At 43.8% G+C, this 20,489-nt stretch overlaps 1 protein-coding gene across 1 annotated transcript in view; it reads left to right on the top strand.

Moving 5' to 3' along the window:
- SCD5 (stearoyl-CoA desaturase 5) overlaps positions 1–18,898 on the top strand; it is a 140,978-nt gene extending 122,080 nt beyond the window's left edge. Inside the window, exons 4-5 of the mRNA XM_075283922.1 lie at positions 16,297–16,529; positions 18,708–18,898. Coding sequence (XP_075140023.1) covers positions 16,297–16,529; positions 18,708–18,898 — 424 coding nt within the window. The remainder of the gene's footprint in view (positions 1–16,296; positions 16,530–18,707) is intronic.
- Positions 18,899–20,489: the final 1,591 nt, after the last annotated feature.

The following is a 20,489-nucleotide window of genomic DNA, read 5'->3' as shown; positions in this document are numbered from 1 at the left end:
GAAAAGAGGCCCCTATATTATGATCAATCGGAGATTCAACTTTTTCAGGATCTTGCTCCTGCCATGCTCGCAAAGCGGCGTCTCCTCCGTCCTTTATTGGAGGTGCTGAAAGAGAAGGGTTTGCAATATATGTGGCTCTTTCCCTTTGGCCTCTCCATTTTGAAACAAGGGCGGCGAATAGTGATCCGGAATCCTGCAGACCTGGAGAGGGCCTGGCCCCAGCTGGATATTTCACCGATACCTATCCCATCCTGGCAATCCCTTCCAGTGGACATCACCGCCTTTCCTCCTCTCCCTGATAAAGATTGGGCAAATAGACCGCTTCATACGAAATCTCCCAAGGCGAGGAGATCTATTGCTCACTGACGGACATATCCTTCTTGGTGGAGCTAAGTGATGCTTTTTTTTTTTTTTGGACGGGCTGTTTTTATCTTTACTGAACGATGGGACTCCTGTATTTGAATCCTTGTCGTGCAGGAAGGTGTTTTTGGGCCAGCTCGTAGTGAGCGACAATAGCCCACTTGTATAGTTAATACGTTTTCTATTTGAACTTCGCATTTGATGTTTCTATTCCAGTGCTGTTTGCCCCTATGCCACTTTTCCCTCTCCACTAGTTTATTCTTCGGGGTGGGGGCTTGTCCGCGGCCCTGGGGCTCAGCTCTGTGTCCCACGGTCGCGGATGACCGCCCGCCTTGGTGAGATTATAGTCCCTTTGATTCCCTCCCTCTCTCCCTCCCCCCCCATTTTTCCCTTTATGCAGCTCGCAGGGGCTGCTTTGTGGCTAGACCTCACACATGTTGGGTTTTTGTTGCTCGGAGCCTTGGGACTCCCTTAGGGTCCTGTGGCACCGAGTGACTACTCCGGTTTTGAGATAACCATTGGGCTCTCGCTTCCTTAGTGTAATTTCACCGCGGTAGTCCTCATAGCTGGAGCATGGTTGTTTAGTCAATGTCCTAACTTATTTTCATGATCTATGTTTCGCCTTTATTTAGTATGCTTACACGCTGTTACAACCCTCTGACTGAGATAGCTTTTCATAGGTTTCTCTACTCTTTTGTGTTATGCCCCCCCTCTCCTCTCCCCCTCACTCCCCCCCCCCCCTTGTACCCCGGTCAGTCTCTCTCCTTCCACGCATTGCCCTTGTCCCTTGTATTTCTTTCTCCCTTCTTCCTCTGCCGCTGACTGTTTCCCTTTTGTTTTCTTCCCCATTATCTGAGTCTGGAGTGGGTATCTAGTGTTAGCGATTAGGGTCTCACTCCTACCCCCTCCTGAGCTGTCTGTTGACAGTGATTAGATAGATAGCGGTTTTCAGGCTTACCGCTACTAACAACTGGTTCGACTTTTGTTTGTTCATTTTCTATAGTGTGACATTTTTCTCATTTAGCGTATTGCCGACCGTGTGACACGCAGACTTGCTTTTCTTGTAAAGTCTCTGTTCTTCCCCCTCCTCTCCCCATCGCTTCCTTCCCTCCATCTGTTCTTTTCCTCCCTTCTAATACTTTCTTAATCCTTCCTTCTCTCCCCCCCTCTCACTTTTACCCTCTGTCTCATTCTCCTTGCCCTCCCTCCTTTCTCTGTGTCGTTGATCCCCATTTGCCTTGTTTGTTGGTCTTATCCTCTTTTCTACGTGTTGACCCCCCTCCCCCACATGGCTAAGGTTATTATCTCCTCTTTCAACACCAATGGGATGAATTTCCCTAACAAGCGTTCTCAGATTTTTACTATCCTGAAGAAGATCCCTACCAGTATTGCGTTTCTTCAGGAGACACATTTTAAGTCTGGTTCTATCCCCAAATTCCCCACCAATGCCCATCCACTATGCTTCCACTCAACGAACCCGACCAAACGCACTTGCGGAGTCTCTATTCTTTTCCACAAATCTGTCCCTTTCCTCTGTACTCAATCATATGAAGATGCGGACAGGCGGATGCTCTTACTAAAGGGCACTATAGCCTCTTGCCAATACACGTTTGCAAATCTTTATGCCCCGAACCATGGGCAGGTCGAATGGCTAGTGGGAGCTCTGAGCAAGTTGGAACTTTTTGCGGAAGGTCAGGTAGTCTTGGCGGGTGATTTGAATGTCACTCTTAACCCCTCTATTGATGCCTCTTCAGGCTCCTCAGCTATTTCTCGTAAATCTTTAGGCAGACTAAATCAGGCGCTGAGTACCCTGGGACTTGTAGACATATGGCGCACGCTTAATCCTTCGATGAAGGACTATACGTTTTTCTCTAATCCTAGACTCTCCTATCAGAGGTTAGATTATTTGTTTTTATCGCAGTCACTGTTGCCATTTTCATTGAAATCGCGTATAACAGTCTATAACAGTCTATAACAGTATCTGATTATGCTCCGGTCTGGGCCACATTGACTTTGCATCAACTCCCCCGAAAGTGTTGGAATTGGCGCTTGAACGAGTCTTTACTGGATAAGGAAGACTATCACTTAACGGTTAAGCAACAGTTAGACACATATTTCCAATTCAATGCGAACCCCGACATGTGCCCTGTGATCACGTGGGAGGCGCATAAACCGGTCATACGTGATATATTTATCTCACTGGCGTCTAAAGCTCGAAAAGAATCTCAGCGGTGTCTTGAACGCTTACTGTCTGAGATCTCATCCATTGAACGTATTCGCAAACTGTCTGCGCACCGCCCACACCAGGACAGGCTTGTCAGATTGAGAGAGGAGTTGAGAGACTTAATTAACGCGCGCACTGCAAAAAATTTTCTTCACTTTCAACATAAACTTTATGCCCATGGCGATAAAAGCGGGAAATTAATGACCTCTCTGATCAAAAAGCGGAAGTCTCAATGCTTCATAACAAAAGTTAAAGACCGAACTGGGGACGCACATACTTCCACTCCGGCGATTACCTCGGCCTTCTTAGATTTTTATAGGGATCTCTACAACCTTGATGGATCCGATTCCCCCCTTGATCAGGTAGATAAGGCGACTAAGCGAAAGGAGTTCCTCGACTCCTTGCCTTTGCCCTCTTTATCGGCGGATGATGCATCAGCGTTGTTAGACCCTATTTCCCACGAGGAGATCGGCCTGATTATTAGCAGTTTCCCTCCGGGGAAGAGTCCGGGCCCTGATGGCTTTCCTTTGCAGTATTATAAGACATTCAAATCAACTTTGGTACCGCACCTTTCCAACTTCTGTAATGCCCTTTTGGAAGGGAAAAAGTTGCCCATCTCAGCACAAGAGGCGCATGTCACCCTGTTACCGAAGGAGGGGAAGGATCCCCTCTCTTGCGGTAGCTATCGTCCCATTTCCTTGCTCAACTCAGATCTCAAGATCTGGGCGAAGGTGTTGGCTTCCAGGCTCAAACGTCTGCTTCCCACCTTGCTTCACCCTGATCATGCGGGGTTTGTACACGGGAGGGAGGGCTCTGACAACTCCGTACGTCTGCTTCACGCTATAACTTATGCTAAAAAGCGTAATTCCAAACTTGTACTTCTAGGCCTGGATGTGGAAAAGGCTTTCGATAGGGTGAGCTGGGCCTTCATGCACGCCTCCCTTGAAAAGTTTGGTTCCCCCCTCGATTTATAGAGGCGATTTTCTCTTTATACGACGCACCGCATGCGCGACTCAAGATAAATGGTACTCTATCCCCCTCCTTTAGTATTAAAAATGGCACCAGACAGGGATGTCCCCTTTCGCCCTCTCTTTTTATCCTTATTTTAGAACCGCTTCTTCAGGCTATCCGACTTCATCCAGATATACCTGGTCTCCAAATTGGGGGACATCAACTTCGGACCGCAGCCTTCGCGGATGATGTCTTACTCCTACTATCTGACCCAAGGAAGAGTCTGCCTGTTGTGGTGCAGCTGCTCTCTCAGTATGGCTGGGTCTCGGGATACAAGGTGAATTTGGATAAGTCGGAGATCTTGAACGTCACCTTCCCTAACTCGCAAGCCGCTTCGCTAGCAACCTCTTCGCCCTTCCTCTGGTCCACTAAACCCCTAAAGTACCTAGGGATACTCCTTACTGCTGATCCCTGTCACTTATACACTTCCAACTTCGATCCCCTTCTTGCTGACGTACGTTCCCAACTGTCGACCTACCAGAAACTACCCTTTTCCTGGTTTGGCCGGAAGGCCCTCTTGCAGACTTATGTGCTTCCCAAGATCCTCTATAAACTTCACATGTTGCCTATAAAACTCCCTGCGAAGTTCTTCGCCTCGCTCAGGTTGATCTTTAACGCCTTTCTCTGGAAAGGGAAGAAGCCGAGACTTCCGTTTAGTCTAATGGTCAGACGGCGACAGGAGGGTGGGGTGGGTGTCCCTAACGTTCTAGACTGTTACAAAGCTATTCAATTGAAGCGGTGGATCGCTCTCACGACTCTGTCACCTTCGTCCCTCGTTTCTGACATTTCTCTCTTAACCTTTGGGCCGCAATCTCAGGTGGACTTGTGGCTTTATGGCTCGGACAGACATCATCCTAGTTCGGTGGACCAACTTATCTTAGGAGCTTGTGAGGTGTGGTGGGACTTGAAAAGCAGCTTAGCCCCTGAGGTCTCTATTGCATTCCCTCTGGGTCTCATCCCGGCCCAGTTAGGTCTCCCGAACCCACCATATGTTGACATTTGGGAACGTCTCCTCCCACATAGAGTGCTGGATAACTTAAATGATACCCTACAGCCTGATATGGCTGCCATAGAGACTCATGTGTCGGGCTCCTCCCTGTCTTTCCTCCATAGATATCACATTTTTAAATTGATCCAGGATTGGCTCTGGTCCCAAACTCCACGTAAATCTTTCACATCTTTTGAGCGTTCGGTGCTGGCCGGGAACAAGTTGCTCAGGAAAACGTCCTTTCTGCTTAAAAATTTTGTCAATCCGACACGTTCGTTTAAACCGGCTTATATCTCCTCGTGGGAACAGGAGCTCGGGGTTGCACTTTCGGAGGAACAGCTTGGTGCTGTGCTGAGACACCCCCAAGGTTTTTCCTCATGTGTCCGCCTCCGGGAGGGCCACTTCAAGCTTTTAACCAGATGGTATTACACCCCAGAGCGGCTAGCCCGGCTAGGCCTTGCGTCCTCAGACGTTTGTTGGAGATGCAAAACTCAAACTGGCACTCTGTCACATATTTGGTGGCATTGCAGAGATATTCGCGCCTTCTGGGAAGACGTTCAACATGTTATCCGACTGCTTACCTCTCCTGCTTTTGATCTCACCCTGCCCATGGTAGTGCTATCCCTTCCTACTGCTGACTACAAACCATCCAGATTCAACCTAGTCTCTCTACTTATATCCGCGGCGAATTCGCTTATTCCTTCCAAATGGCTGAGTACAGAGGCTCCATACAAGGGCGAATGGGTGGCCAAAGTTAACCAAATTGCCAGATTTGAGGAACTCTCTAGTTGGCAAGCCAGGAAACACCCTCGCTTTATGAAAGTCTGGGCGCCTTGGAAAAATTTGAAACTTTGATCTGCGCTATGTTACGGGTCATCTGACCATTCCTTACCATTTCCCCATCGCCTCCCTGACCTGCCCGTTGTCTGTATCCTCTAACTCCCTCCACGTCAATCCCCACCTCCCACCTCTCTTGTCCTCCCCCTCTTCTTCTTTCTCTCTTCCACTCCTGCTCTGCTCTTTTTCTCTCTCTCTCCCCCCTTTCCCCATCTTCCCCCTTCCTTTTCCTCATCCTTTTCTTTTGCTTGTCTGCGTGGTCATCACGATCTTTGTTGACTCATAGTAGAGATACATTATCTAGCATGTAATTTCACCTTCGACATTATGACTTAGGCACAAATTTGTCACCATCTTTGTCTTTGTTTAAGTCCGTTTATTGATATTCAAATGGACTCATTTATTGTTTCACTCCTTTCTCTGATTTGTTGTTTTTGTTATTGTGAAAAAATTCAATAAAAATATTATTAAAAAAAAAAAAGAAAAAAAGATCTTCCAGGAGTCTGTATGGTCTCCCTTTATATCAGCAAGTATGAGACAGAGTTGAAATCAGGACTTGGTCCCTGGAGCTGGGCAGCTTCTGGTTGTCGGGTGGCTGATGGGGGGGCCCTCGCTGCCATATTTCCAGGTGCATTTCCACAATTTGCCTTATGGTTTAAGTGATCCTAAATGTAGAACATAAAGAACACGTAGAATTGTTAAGCACACAGCAGAAATACATAGTCTTTAAATGATCCCTAGGTATTATTTAACGCAGACCTTAAAAGTAGGGTAAGCCTACATACTACATCAGATTGGAAATTTAATTGAATCATAAAGTTAAAATACAAGAGGGACACAGCTAAGCAGCATGATCTTCCGTCGCACAGCATGTTGGATTCTTTCAGACCTTTCTCTACTCGGTCAGAACAACAATTATCTTCTATTCCTTGAACTTTTAACATTAGAAAACATTGAGATTTAGAAAATACACAGTACATTAAGAATGATTAAATTTTATGTGACATGTTTACTTCTGTATAATGTTCCTGTAAGCAATCTAAAAGTTACTTGACTTTAACTTAACGCCTGTTTCAGTCAAGGGGCAGAACATTCACTGCAGTTGTTAAAGCAGTGTATGCTAAAAATACTTGAGAAAAATGACTTGGCAAAATCCCGCATCATAGCAGTAAAGGCTTGTTGGGTTGGAAAGTCGGGCATGATGTTCAAGAGAGCTACCCCAAAAGGCCAGCAAATAGAGGCACTGTTTTCCCATTTATATCTTGGGAAAGAGATTTGCATATTTTTCCCATAATCCCTCCAGTTGAACTAAATAGGCTTTTTGTAAGACTCCATATGCCTGGGAAGGTGATCTCTCCTTAGAGAGTGAGATTATCTACAGAACCTCGGAAAAAACTTGATAAAGCTAGTCAAAAGGAAGAGGTCAAATAATAGGGCAGATTTACTATGCCTTGTATGCCAGTTTTCTGTCGTACAAGGAATAAACTGTCCCAATTTGCAAATGCAAATTGAGATTTTGTGCAAACTTTGGGACTCTTTGATTTTTTGCACCACCTTTACTATTTTCCCAAAAATTGGGCGTGCTGAGGGCATGTAGGAGGAAATCCATGTACTCCATCATTTGTTATCTGATGTAAGTAATACTGAAAATCTACACCAGCTATGAGCATGATCCTACAGAGGGTGTGCCTGGTCATAAATGAGGCGTACCCTCCACTGGTGAAGGGGCTATGGAGCTTGTCATTGATAACACCAGCCTTTATAAATATCCTCCAATGTGTATATTGATATATATTTTTTCCTACAGTGTGCAGACAGAAAATATGCTAATTTTTGTCTAGCATTAAAGCTATGTTCACACAGAGTTTTTTGCAGGCGGATTTTGAAGCTGAATCTGCCTCAAAATCCACCTGCAAAATCGCTTCCAATTCATTTCAATGGGAGTCTTTTCCCACTAGCGATTTTTTTCATCAGGAGAAAAAGCAACATGCTCTATCTTCCTGCTGATTCTCACAGCTTGAGACTCACTCCTGATTAGGCCCATTCATCCGGACCTAAAAGATTTCCGCTGTGTGAACTTACCCTAAGGAGTCCATGAAGAGCCCGTATGAATTTGGAAGTGCTTAAACTAAAACCTTAACTGATCACAGTGAGAGAAGAGCAGCTTCATCTAGCCATATAGTTACGGCACAGAATCACAACCCATCAGACTGACAGTTAAGTAGAGTAGTAGGGGCATATCACGCTGCACAGACTGCCATTTAGTGTAATGACTGCATGACTACATGAAGCTGCTCCCTGACCCCTGTGACTAGTTAACATCAATGTGTAAGGTCCTAAAAGCTTATAACTTGTCTTTTCAGAAAAATTGAGAAATGGGAACTATAAAAACATATTCACTCATATACTGCATATACTGGGACCAGTCAAGGGAAGAAAAACCATCTGGCAGGTTCCTAATGCTTTTCCTATTCTTAGTAGAAATTTGTCCTAAAGAAGACCTAATAACGGAATATCTAAATTGTATAATGATTCTACAATGTTAAAATCCCTCAAACTACATATCAATATAAATATTACTTTAGGCCTTAAATGGGTTGTCCATGAATTTTAGGACCCAGGGAATACTTACCTGTACCCAAGGGCTCCAGTGTCCACCGCCACTGTACAGTCTGGCACATGCTGTGGAGTTGCCGCTTCAAATCCTTGTGCATGTGACCACTTAGGCCAATCAGAACCTTCAGCTTCCAAAGGAAGGGAACTGGTGATGTATATGAGTGATTGTCTCAGTGTGTTGGGTGGGACTACATGTGGCAACTCCATGGCGCACACCGGACTGGACATCAGTGAGAATGTTTGTTTGTTTGTTATGTTTTCCCTTCCTTGGTCTCCTCCATGGGTCCTAAAATTCCTGGACAACTCTTTAAGCATCTTACAGTATGTCATGCTCATAACAAAGACTTACCGTATCTTTAAACTTCAGTCCATAGCATACAGAGTGAATTGAAGTGTCCTAATTTGTGGTCAAGAAACTTAGCAGTGCTGAGCCAGTTCTGCTCAACTACACATCTGATGCACACTCGGCTCTGCTACATCTGATGCACACTCGGCTCTGCTACATCAGATGATGTACATCTGATGTAGCAGAGCCGAGGGTGCACTAGAACCCCTGTGCAAACTCAGCTCACGCTAATAGAATGTATTGGCCAGCGCTGATTGGCCAATGCATTCTATTAGCCCGATGAAGTAGAGCTGAATGTGTGCGCTAAGCACACACATTCAGCTCTACTTCATCGGGCTAATAGAATGCATTGGCCAGCGCTGATTGGCCAGAGTACGGAACTCGACCAATCAGCGCTGGCTCTGCTGGAGGAGGCGGAGTCTAAGATCGCTCCACACCAGTCTCCATTCAGGTCCGACCTTAGACTCCGCCTCCTCCGGCAGAGCCAGCGCTGATTGGTCGAATTCCGTACTCTGGCCAATCAGCACTGGCCAATGCATTCTATTAGCGTGAGCTGAATTTGCACAGGGGTTCTAGTGCACCCTCGGCTCTGCTACATCAGATGTACATCATCTGATGTAGCAGAGCCGAGTGTGCATCAGATGTAGCAGAGCCGAGTGTGCATCAGATGTGTAGTTGAGTAGAACTGGCTCAGCACTGCTAAGTCTCTGCATTCGCATAGGAATGCATTGGCCAGCCTTCGGCCAATCAGCGCTGGCTCTGCCGGAGGAGGCGGAGTCTAAGGTCGGACCTGAATGGAGACTGGTGTGGAGCGATCTTAGACTCCGCCTCCTCCAGCAGAGCCAGCGCTGATTGGTCGAGTTCCGTACTCTGGCCAATCAGCGCTGGCCAATGCATTCTATTAGCCCGGTGAAGTAGAGCTGAATGTGTGTGCTTAGCACACACATTCAGCTCTACTTCATCGGGCTAATAGAATGCATTGGCCAATCAGCGCTGGCCAATGCATTCTATTAGCGTGAGCTGAATTTGCACAGGGGTTCTAGTGCAGGGATTTCCATGAAATAAAGTGACTTTTATGCCCCCAGACATGCTTCCCCTGCTGTCCCAGTGTCATTCCAGGGTGTTGGTATCATTTCCTGGGGTGTCATAGTGGACTTGGTGACCCTCCAGACACGGATTTGGGTTTCCCCCTTAACGAGTATATGTTCCCCATAGACTATAATGGGGTTCGAAACCCATTCGAACACTCGAACAGTGAGTGGCTGTTCGAATCGAATTTCGAACCTCGAACATTTTAGTGTTCGCTCATCTCTAGTATTAACCCATTTATACCGGAGTTGTGTGCTATGAGGCTGCTGTTTCAATAATGGAACTCTAGGCATAAACGGGTTAATGAGAAATCCAACAAAAATTCTATGTGCTGTGCGGCAAAGTTCCTAAGAATAACCAGTAAGCTGTAGGTTGTAATTGGGTGGATCCAGACAAGCTCTATATCTGAAGTACTTTGCATGTACTTGGTGGTCAAATCCTTTTGTCAGAACTTTTGTGTATATTATTTATGTATATCATAAGGCTGAACTGCATTCCCCTTTTATTCATCCAGAGGTTCAGGTCCAGAGACAGGAGACTATTTATATAGCACATGCCAAAATACACTTCTCCTTAATTCATGGGAGGTCAGGACACCAAAGAGAGGTGATTCATTTTAGTGTAAGGATCCATCTAAAAGAGGCTGCCTCGTTGCTGGCAGATGGACTTATACAGTTTTATTAAACTGTAGACCAAGAACCACATTTTCGTGTATTTTTACATATAGTAGTGCAGTGATACTCTTGGTCCTATTACAGTGGTTTCAACTTTTGATGCAATGTCCAACTTTTTATTTTTTATCATATCATGTGATGTACTTATTACATGTGATTTTCTTTTAAGCTAAAAACATGCTTTTGTGAAAATCACAAGATTTGTGGACAGAACAATGGTGTCCATTCAGATATAGCAGGGTTGCTTGAAGGTTATCCCTTTTCTATTATCACACCAACTAATGTATCCTATTCGGATATGTAGGAGTAAAAATACTATACATAAAATATATTACTAAGTAGAGATGAACGAGTACTATGCGAAACGGCCATTTTGAATAGCATGCACCCATAGGAATGAATGTGTCCATTCATTCCTATGGGTGCGTGCTATTCGAAACAGGAGTTTCGAATAGTACTCGCTCATCTCTATATACTAAGTATTATGTAAATGCTTTTTTACTTGTTATAGCATATCAATAGCGATAATATAACTTTGCAGAAAATTGTAAAGGGGTGTAGAACCCTTGGTAATCTATGATGAAGTGGTATACTTGCCATAAATCGGGGTACCACTGAAGATTGTATTACATGCAGTAAACACCCAAGAAGAAATTACTTTTTGCAGATTTGCTATATTTTACACCAAAAACCGGCATAAATTCTAGCACAAGTTCATGCACTTCCTAGCTGGTGTAGATTTGAGTTTGTTGAGAAAAGAGGGTAGAAGATGAGCCTAATATATTAAGAGGCATATCTCTACTCCAGATAACAGATGATCAAGATCAGTGTAGGATACGCCTATCTTGATGAATGCACCCCATAAAAGTGCACAAGATGTTCTCCATAAAAGATACCAATCATATCTGATATGTATTTCTTAAGTGTAAATCTATTCCATTAATGATAATTTTCTACAGAAATCAGTAAGATTTATCAGTTATGAGAAGGACTGCAACATTCATGGACATATTCCCTGCTACATAAGCTATAAGGTTATCATTGTACATAGGCCATATCATCACTAATATTTGGTGTTTTAATAAAATGTATGCCTGCAATTTAATATATTTATATATATTTATATCAAGTCATTTGCTGCATTGTCAAACATAAAACTGGTCATGCACATTACTGATGCTGTTATCTAATTGGAATCCTAATGTAGGCTGATCAGTAATTCTCCTGTTGGTCTAGATCCATTGATAGGCTATCTTACTTATGATCCTTGCAATATAAACTGTCTACCAATAAGAATTTGGACACCTATGCAAATGAAGATATCTGTGGTGTCATGCCTTCTGCCATTAAATATTGTGTAGGAAACAGCATTGGCATTAGTTGCATGTAAAATGCCACGAAGTGCATAGTTGTCCAATTTTGAGAAAGGGGTAATTGTCGGGCACCACTGAAATGGTCGATCCTTAAAGGACATAGCAAACTAACTGAATTACCCAAAATCGACAGTGGCTTATGTGATTACAAAGTGGAAGGTGAACGGTGATTGTCGGAATGTGCCCCGAGTCGGCAGGCCCCCGAAACTGGGAGATACTAGAGACCGACGAGTGCTGACCAGAGAAACTGCACCCAACCGATGGCTCACATACACCAGGAGTTTCACCAGGCATCCAGGAGTATTGTGTCTATCAATACCATCTGTAAGGAAGCATCTGCTGGGTTCTACCAACTATTCAATATAAAGAAATGTTGTTTTTCTATTTTACCACAGGTGTCCAAATACTTATTGGTAGAAAGCGTATTTGACATAACCTAAATATCTCTTTATATTTCAGCATTTTCCCCTATATACAGTGGCATGCAAAAGTTTGGACACCCCTGGTCAAAATGACTGTTATTGTGAACAGTTAAGCAAGTTGAAGATACAATGATCTTCAAAAGGCATAACATTAAGGATGATACATTCCCAATATAATTTTTGGAAAGAAAAAAAAAAATGTTTTCATGTTCTAATCTTCAAAATAACAAAAGATTACCAGATGCTAAAGTTTGGACACCTTGTAGGGTTAGTACCTAGTAACGCCCCCTTTGGGAAATATCACAGCTTGTAAATTATGTTTGTAGCCAGCTAAGAGTCTTTCAATTCTGGTTTGAGGGATTTTCATCGATTCTTCCTTGGAAAAGTCTTCCAGTTCTGTGAGATTCCTGGGTCGTCTTGCATGCACTGCTCTTTTGAGGTCTAGCCACAGATTTTCAATGATGTTCAGATTGGGGACTGTGAGGGCCATGGTAAAACCTTCAGCTTGCTCCATTTTAGGTAGTCTATGGTGGATTTTGACGTGTGTTTAGTATCATTATTGATTTGTAGAAGCCATACTCTTTTCAATTTCAGATTTTTTTTACAGATGGTGTTATGTTTGCTTCAAGAATTTGCTGACATTTCATTGATTCAATTCTACCCCCAAACCGGGCAATGTTCCCTGTGCCATTGGCTGCAATACAACCCCAAAGCATGATTGATCCACCACCATGCTTAATAGTTGGAGAGATGTTGTTTTCCTGAAATTTTGTCCTTTTTCTCCAAACATACTTTTGATCATTGTAGCCAAAGAGTTCTATTTCAACTTCATCAGTTCACAGGACTTGTTTCCAAAATACCTCAGGCTTGTTTAGATGTTATTCTTCAATCTTCTGATGCTAAATTTTATGGTGCGGACGCAGGAGAGGTTTTCTTCTGATGACTTTTCCATGAAGGCCATATTTATGCAGGTATCACTGAACAGTAGAACAATGCACCATAACTCCAGAGTCTGCTAAATCTTCCTGAAGGTCTTTTGCAGTCAAGTGGGGGTTCTGATTTGCCACTCTGGCAGTTGTCTCTGAAATGTTTCTTGGTCTTCCAGACCTTATCTTGACCTCCACTGTTCCTGGTAACTACCATTTCTGAATTACATTGAGAACTGTGGAAAGGGCAACTTGAAAACGCTTTGCTATCTTCTTATACCCTTCTCCTGCTTCGTGGGCCTCCACCATTTTCATTTTCAGAGTGCTAGGAAGCTGCTTAGAAGAAACCATGGCTGGTATTTTTTGGCACAAGGTTAGGGGAGGCTGGGTATTTATCAATCTGTAAAATTTGCATCACTTGGCCTTTCCTAATGATGGTGGTGAACAAGCCATAACCCTAACTGGCTATATAAGGTCTGAGACCTTGGACAAAGTTATCTGAGCACAAAAATCTACAAGAGTTCCCAAACTTTTGCATGGTCCTCCTTTCTCTTTTTCACTCTAAAATTGTACTAATAATAATAATAATAATAATAATAATAATAATAATAATAATAATAATAATATACTGATATTGATTAAAATTATAGACAAGTGTGTTTAATCTTTAATAGAGATGAGCGAACAGTGTTCTATCGAACACATGTTCGATCGGATATCAGGCTGTTCGATGTGTTCGATTCGAATCGAACATCACGTGGCAAACTCCAAAAAAATTCGATTCCCCTCCCTGGCGCTTTTTTTGCACCAATAACAGCGCAGGGGAGGTGGGACAGAAACTACGACACCGGAGGCATCGAAAAAAATCGGAAAAAGTCATTGGCTGCCGAAATCAGGTGACCTCCATTTTAGACGAATAGTGGATTTCAAATCCGGGTCATATGAGAATGTGAACTTTGTGACTATGAGACAGGGATAGCTGTACAGGCAGGGATAGCTAGGGATAACCTTAATTTAGGTAGGAATGTTATTAAAAATAACTTTTTGGGGCTCTATCGGGTGTGTAATTGTGATTTTTGTGAGATAAACTTTTTCCCATAGGAATGCATTGGACAGCGCTGATTGGCCAGAGTACAGAATTCGACCAATCAGCGCTGGCTCTGCTGGAGGAGGCGGAGTCTAAGATCGCTCCACACCAGTCTCCATTCAGGTCCGACCTTAGACTCTGCCTCCTCCGGCAGAGCCAGCGCTGATTGGCCGAAGGCTGGCCAATGCATTCCTATGGGTATGCAGAGACTTAGCAGTGTTGAGCCAGCTCTGCTCAACTACACCGTGTGTCGGTCAGCCCATCAGATGTAGCAGAGCCGAGGGTGCACTAGAACCCTTATGCACACTCGGCTCTGCTACATCAGATGTAGCAGAGCCGAGGGTGCACTGGAACCCCTGTGCAAACTCAGCTCACACTAATAGAATGCATTGGCCAGCGCTGATTGGCCAATGGATTCTATTAGCCCGATGAAGTAGAGCTGAATGTGTGTGCTTAGCTCAACTACTCCACCGGCATAGTTGAGCTAAGCACACACATTCAGCTCTACTTCATCGGGCTAATAGAATGCATTGGCCAGCGCTGATTGGTCGAATTCCGTACTCTGGCCAATCAGCGCTGGCTCTGCTCGAGGAGGCGGAGTCTAAGATCGCTCCACACCAGTCTCCATTCAGGTCCGACCTTAGACTCCGCCTCCTCTGGCAGAGCCAGCGCTGATTGGCGGAAGGCTGGCCAATGCATTCCTATGGGTATGCAGAGACTTAGCAGTGTTGAGCCAGTTCTGCTCAACTACACTGTGTGCCGGTCAGCCCATCAGATGTAGCAGAGCCGAGAGTGCATAAGGGTTCTAGTGCACCCTGTTGAGCAGAACAACACTGCTAAGTCTCTGCATACCCATAGGAATGCATTGGCCAGCCTTCGGCCAATCAGCGCTCAGCCCATCAGATGTAGCAGAGCCGAGGGTGCACTAGAACCCTTATGCACCCTCGGCTCTGCTACATCTGATGTAGCAGAGCCGAGTGTGCATAAGGGTTCTAGTGCACCCTCGGCTCTGCTACATCTGATGGGCTGACCGACACACAGTGTAGTTGAGCAGAACTGGCTCAACACTGCTAAGTCTCTGCATACCCATAGGAATGCATTGGCCAGCCTTCGGCCAATCAGCGCTGGCTCTGCCGGAGGAGGCAGAGTCTAAGGTCGGACCTGAATGGAGACTAGTGTGGAGCGATCTTAGACTCCGCCTCCTCCAGCAGAGCCACCGCTGATTGGCCAGAGTATGGAATTCGACCAATCAGCGCTGGCCAATGCATTCTATTAGCCCGATGAAGTAGAGCTGAATGTGTGTGCTTAGCTCAACTACGCCGGTGGAGTAGGTGAGCTAAGCACACACATTCAGCTCTACTTCATCGGGCTAATAGAATGCATTGGCCAATCAGCGCTGGCCAATGCATTCTATTAGCGTGAGCTGAGTTTGCACAGGGGTTCCAGTGCACCTTCGGCTCTGCTACATCTGATGTAGCAGAGCCGAGTGTGCATAAGGGTTCTAGTGCACCCTCGGCTCTGCTACATCTGATGTAGCAGAGCCGAGTGTGCATAAGGGTTCTAGTGCACCCTCGACTCTGCTACATCTGATGGGCTGACCGGCACACGGTGTAGTTGAGCAAAACTGGCTCAACACTGCTAAGTCTCTGCATACCCATAGGAATGTATTGGCCAGCCTTCGGCCAATCAGCGCTGGCTCTGCCGGAGGAGGCGGAGTCTAAGGTCAGACCTGAATGGAGACTGGTGTGGAGCGATCTTAGACTCCGTCTCCTCCAGCAGAGCCAGCGCAGATTGGTCGAATTCCGTACTCTGGCCAATCAGCGCTGTCCAATGCATTCCTATGGGGAAAAGTTAGCTTGCGAAAATCGCAAGCTGACAGGGATTTCCATGAAATAAAGTGACTTTTATGCCCCCAGACATGCTTCCCCTGCTGTCCCAGTGTCATTCCAGGGTGTTGGTATCATTTCCTGGAGTGTCATAGTGGACTTGGTGACCCTCCAGACACGGATTTGGGTTTCCCCCTTAACGAGTATATGTTCCCCATAGACTATAATGGGGTTCGAAACCCGTTCGAACACTCGAACAGTGAGCGGCTGTTCGAATCGAATTTCGAACCTCGAACATTTTAGTGTTCGCTCATCTCTAATCTTTAACTTTATGCCTTTTAAAGATCATTTCATCTTCAACTTGCTTAACTGTTCACAATAGCGGTCATTTTGACCAGGGGTGTCCAAGCTTTTGCATGCCACTGTAGATATATATTTTTATTTAATAATTTTTCTGTCTACCATAAAAATAACTGTTACTGTAACCTAAATCAAGTATTTCTGTGTTTCCCTGCAGGTATTATATAACATCTGTGGCACTTATGTGCTTTCTCATTCCCACTGTTGTTCCTTGGTACTTTTGGGGAGAAAGTCTATGGAACTCTTATTTCTTGGCAACAATACTTCGATATACGATATCCCTGAATGTCTCCTGGCTTGTCAATAGTGTGGCTCACCTGTATGGTAACAGACCTTATGATAAAACCATCAATCCCCGAGAAAATAGATTTGTATCTCTTGCAGCAATAGGTTTGTATTTTAATAATTATATCATTATAATCTACCCATCTATTTAGCCATGAGATATTTATAGACTTTTAAGCCCCATGCACACAACCAAATATAGGGAAGAGTGACATTCGATTGCATTCCATTGTGCAGCCAGGTCTATGAGGCTTCCGATCCAATAACACAGATGATTATAGAGCAGATCCTATTTTGCTTTGTGTCATCGGAATGGAATAGGTCTGAAATCCACATAAAGATGAGTGCATCATGGAATGCACTTGGATGAGACTCGGGTGTCACTCTGACTGTCATCCGAATGCATTCCACAGCAAACTCAGCCCCTCATTAGAAGCACACTTGGACATGTGCAGGTGACTTACAGGGAGTCTATCATTAGAAAAACGCCTTTTTAACTAATGGCACATTGGAATAGCCTTTAAAAAGGCTATTGTACTCCTACCTTCCATTCTCTTCTTCTCCCCACCATTTCTGATAAAATCCATTTCTTCTGTTATGCTAATTACGATAACGGAGCACTGGAGGGGTTCCCCATGTGCTCCGAGCACCCCCACACCAGCGCTGTAACACACCACCTGAAAATGGCAGCCCAGGCAGATCTGCTCCAATGTTGGGGTTTTATTTTTAACTATGAATGTACTGGAAAATTTTTTTATATGTGCATGGAGAGATCTATTCAATAGCTTGCTTTATGATAAAATGGCTCTTGTGCTTCTTGCCCAGAATCCTACATGCTGATATGACATCAGTAGTGTAACCTCTCCACCCCCCATGAGAGATTGTCAGGTGATACCAAAAGCCTGCCTAGGTCATAGAGACCATGTGATCCTCCTTCTCCGCTATTCTACATCGTGCTATATATGGTAGTGGTCATTTTAGTTTGTCTGAGATGAATTGCAGAAGCTTCAGTTTTGTTAACCCCTTCCGGACATCCATCGTACTAGTACGGTAGATGTGGGCCATTTTAAATATGGCAACTGCCATAGCCATCGAGTCTCTGCTTTTTTATACAACAGAGACCCAGCGCTAATGCCTGAGATCAGCACCCGCACTTATCGTGGACCTTAACCCCTCTGCGCCTCAGTCAAAGCTGACTGAGGCACCATTTTGCCAGAGATTTTTGGAACCCGAAGCAAGCTCTGGGGCCGTTGCCATGACAGCCGAGAGCTTTGTGAAGGCTCCCAGGCCCGTCATTCTATACTTTCTATTGCAGGCTACTCTATGTATTCCCATGCACGGAAGTATAAAAAGTTACGAGTGTCAGACTATTGGCGGCTTGAGGGTCCATTCAAACGGAGGAAAATGGAGAGATATTTGGTGTGGAATTTCAGTGATGAAAAAAAAGCCTCCCATTGACTTCAATGGGTTACTTTTTCTACTAGCAGAGATAATTAATATATAATTTATCGGCTAGGGCTACAAAGGTGACATGATATAAAAATTGTGGTGTCACATCACATCTAATGTTTTTTTATGTAGTCATACGTAGATCTTTTACAACCTTGACATTTGTTGCATTTATTTCAAAGTTGCAGGCGACAAAGCAATCAAAGACCACAAAACAAGTTATATTTGACTTGGGACTTACATGTCTGCGATTTGGTTGTCTGTGAAACTTTAAAATAGTTCTTTCACAGAAATTTTCACAAATCCATAACCACTCCATGACAAAATCTTTGTTAGGGTAAGTTCACACTGTTTTTTTTGGTTCGGAACATGAGGAGGAGGCCGCCTCAGGTTCCAGACCAAAAAACAGGTAGGTGCAACTGAATGCCGGTTGACTTCAATGGGTTCCTTTTTCTGACAGCAGAATTTCAGTTCTGCTAGCAGAAAAAAGAACCCATTGAAGTCAATGGGAGGCTTTCTTTCAGTGCTGAAATTCCCTGCCAAATTCAGCGCCATTTTCCTCCATGTTAATGGACTCTTAGAAAGTGAAATCCACAGACATTTACTCCATTGCCAATATGTCACTGTAGTGAGCAATTATTGCCTTTAGAAAAAGACAGCTGATCATGTATGCTATGCCGCTGACCATTGACTTGACAGTGTAACGGAGTACCTGTATACCTGTAATCTCTGCATTTGCAATTCTCTCTTTTAACATGAAATGTAGAATTCTCAGTACTTTACTGACCTTTTCCTTTAAAACATCTTTATTTCAATACTTATGTTTTCTTCTAGGGGAAGGCTTTCACAACTTTCACCATGCATTTCCATACGACTACTCTGCAAGTGAATTTGGCTTAAGAATGAACCCTACCACATGGTTTATTGATTTCATGTGCTTCCTGCGGTTGGCCAGTGATTGCAAGAAAGCGACAAGACAGATGATTCTCACCCGTAAAGAAAAATCTGGAGATGGATCTTATTGATATATTATGTTATTTTTCTTCCATTTCGCTGATGTATTAGTGTGTTTTGAGTCCTAGTCTACTAGTTGTATTCATTTTACATTCTGTAAAACTAAATTTTTGGAGACTGTATTTCTGTAAAAAGGAAAAGTAGAGACATAGTTATAGAAGTGCACAGGTAGGAGTTGCACCTTGTCCATTGTGTCTAAGGGGGGGCCCCCATAGGCAGGGCTGAAATAAAGGAGAAAACCCAGGGTATACGTTACAGGGGCTCCATCACTACAGAAGAAGTAGGGGCCTCTACCAGTTGCTGTTAATGCTGAATGTCTGCCATGAGCATTTTTCTTGCATTCAATAGAAGAGCTGAAAAAATGGCTCCGAGAACAAGCTACAGAATGAAGACTCTTTTGAGCAAAGTTATAACTGCCGTGTCACTACCAAGAAAAGAGTAGAGAAATACACCAAGCTTGGAGTTATGAGACAAGAAACACACAGGATGAAATAGCTGTAATTCCTTTTCCTTATGCAGCTTTGGCTCCTCTCCCATTCCCACCCTGTACAGACGCCTTGACATGCAGACCATATGCATATGCAGCTATATAGTGACAAGGGAAGGATGTGAGGTAGTAAATGGAGAAACTCTAAAATTTCTTTCTCTCCAATCTTCCTAGTTTCAAAAATAGGCAGCACTCCAAAGCTCAAAAAAAAAACAACTTTTTTTTCCCATTTCTAATTCGTTTAATTTTTTGCTTATAACTTTGGAGTGCTACCTATTTTTGAAACTATAAAGGACAATACTATTGCCTGATTCCCAAGGCTTGCACTCATATATATATACTGTCCTCTATCTATATACAGTCCTATGAAAAAGTTTGGGCACCCCTATTAATCTTAATCATTTTTTGTTCTAAATATTTTGGTGTTTGCAACAGCCATTTCAGTTTGATATATCTAATAACTGATGGACACAGTAATATTTCAGGATTGAAATGAGGTTTATTGTACTAACAGAAAATGTGCAATATGCATTAAACCAAAATTTGACCGGTGCAAAAGTATGGGCACCCTTATCATTTTATTGATTTGAATTCCCCTAACTACTTTTTACTGACTTACTGAAGCACAAAATTGGTTTTGTAACCTCAGTGAGCTTTGAACTTCATAGCCAGATGTATCCAATCATGAGAAAAGGTAATTAAGGTGGCCAATTGCAAGTTGATCTCCTATTTGAATCTCCTCTGAAGAGTGGCATCATGGGCTACTCAAAACAACTCTCAAATGATCTGAAAACAAAGATTGTTCAACATAGTTGTTCAGGGGAAGGATACAAAAAGTTGTCTCAGAGATTTAACCTGTCAGTTTCCACTGTGAGGAACATAGTAAGGAAATGGAAGACCACAGGGACAGTTCTTGTTAAGCCCAGAAGTGGCAGGCCAAGAAAAATATCAGAAAGGCAGAGAAGAAGAATGGTGAGAACAGTCAAGGACAATCCACAGACCACCTCCAAAGAGCTGCAGCATCATCTTGCTGCAGATGGTGTCACTGTGCATCGGTCAACTATACAGCGCACTTTGTACAAATAGAAGCTGTATGGGAGAGTGATGAGAAAGAA

This window comes from Leptodactylus fuscus, chromosome 1 (genome assembly GCF_031893055.1).
Source record: "Leptodactylus fuscus isolate aLepFus1 chromosome 1, aLepFus1.hap2, whole genome shotgun sequence".
NCBI lineage: Eukaryota > Metazoa > Chordata > Amphibia > Anura > Leptodactylidae > Leptodactylus > Leptodactylus fuscus.
The sequence above is the reverse complement of the archived record's forward strand: the minus strand, read 5'-3'. Positions and strand labels throughout refer to the sequence as shown.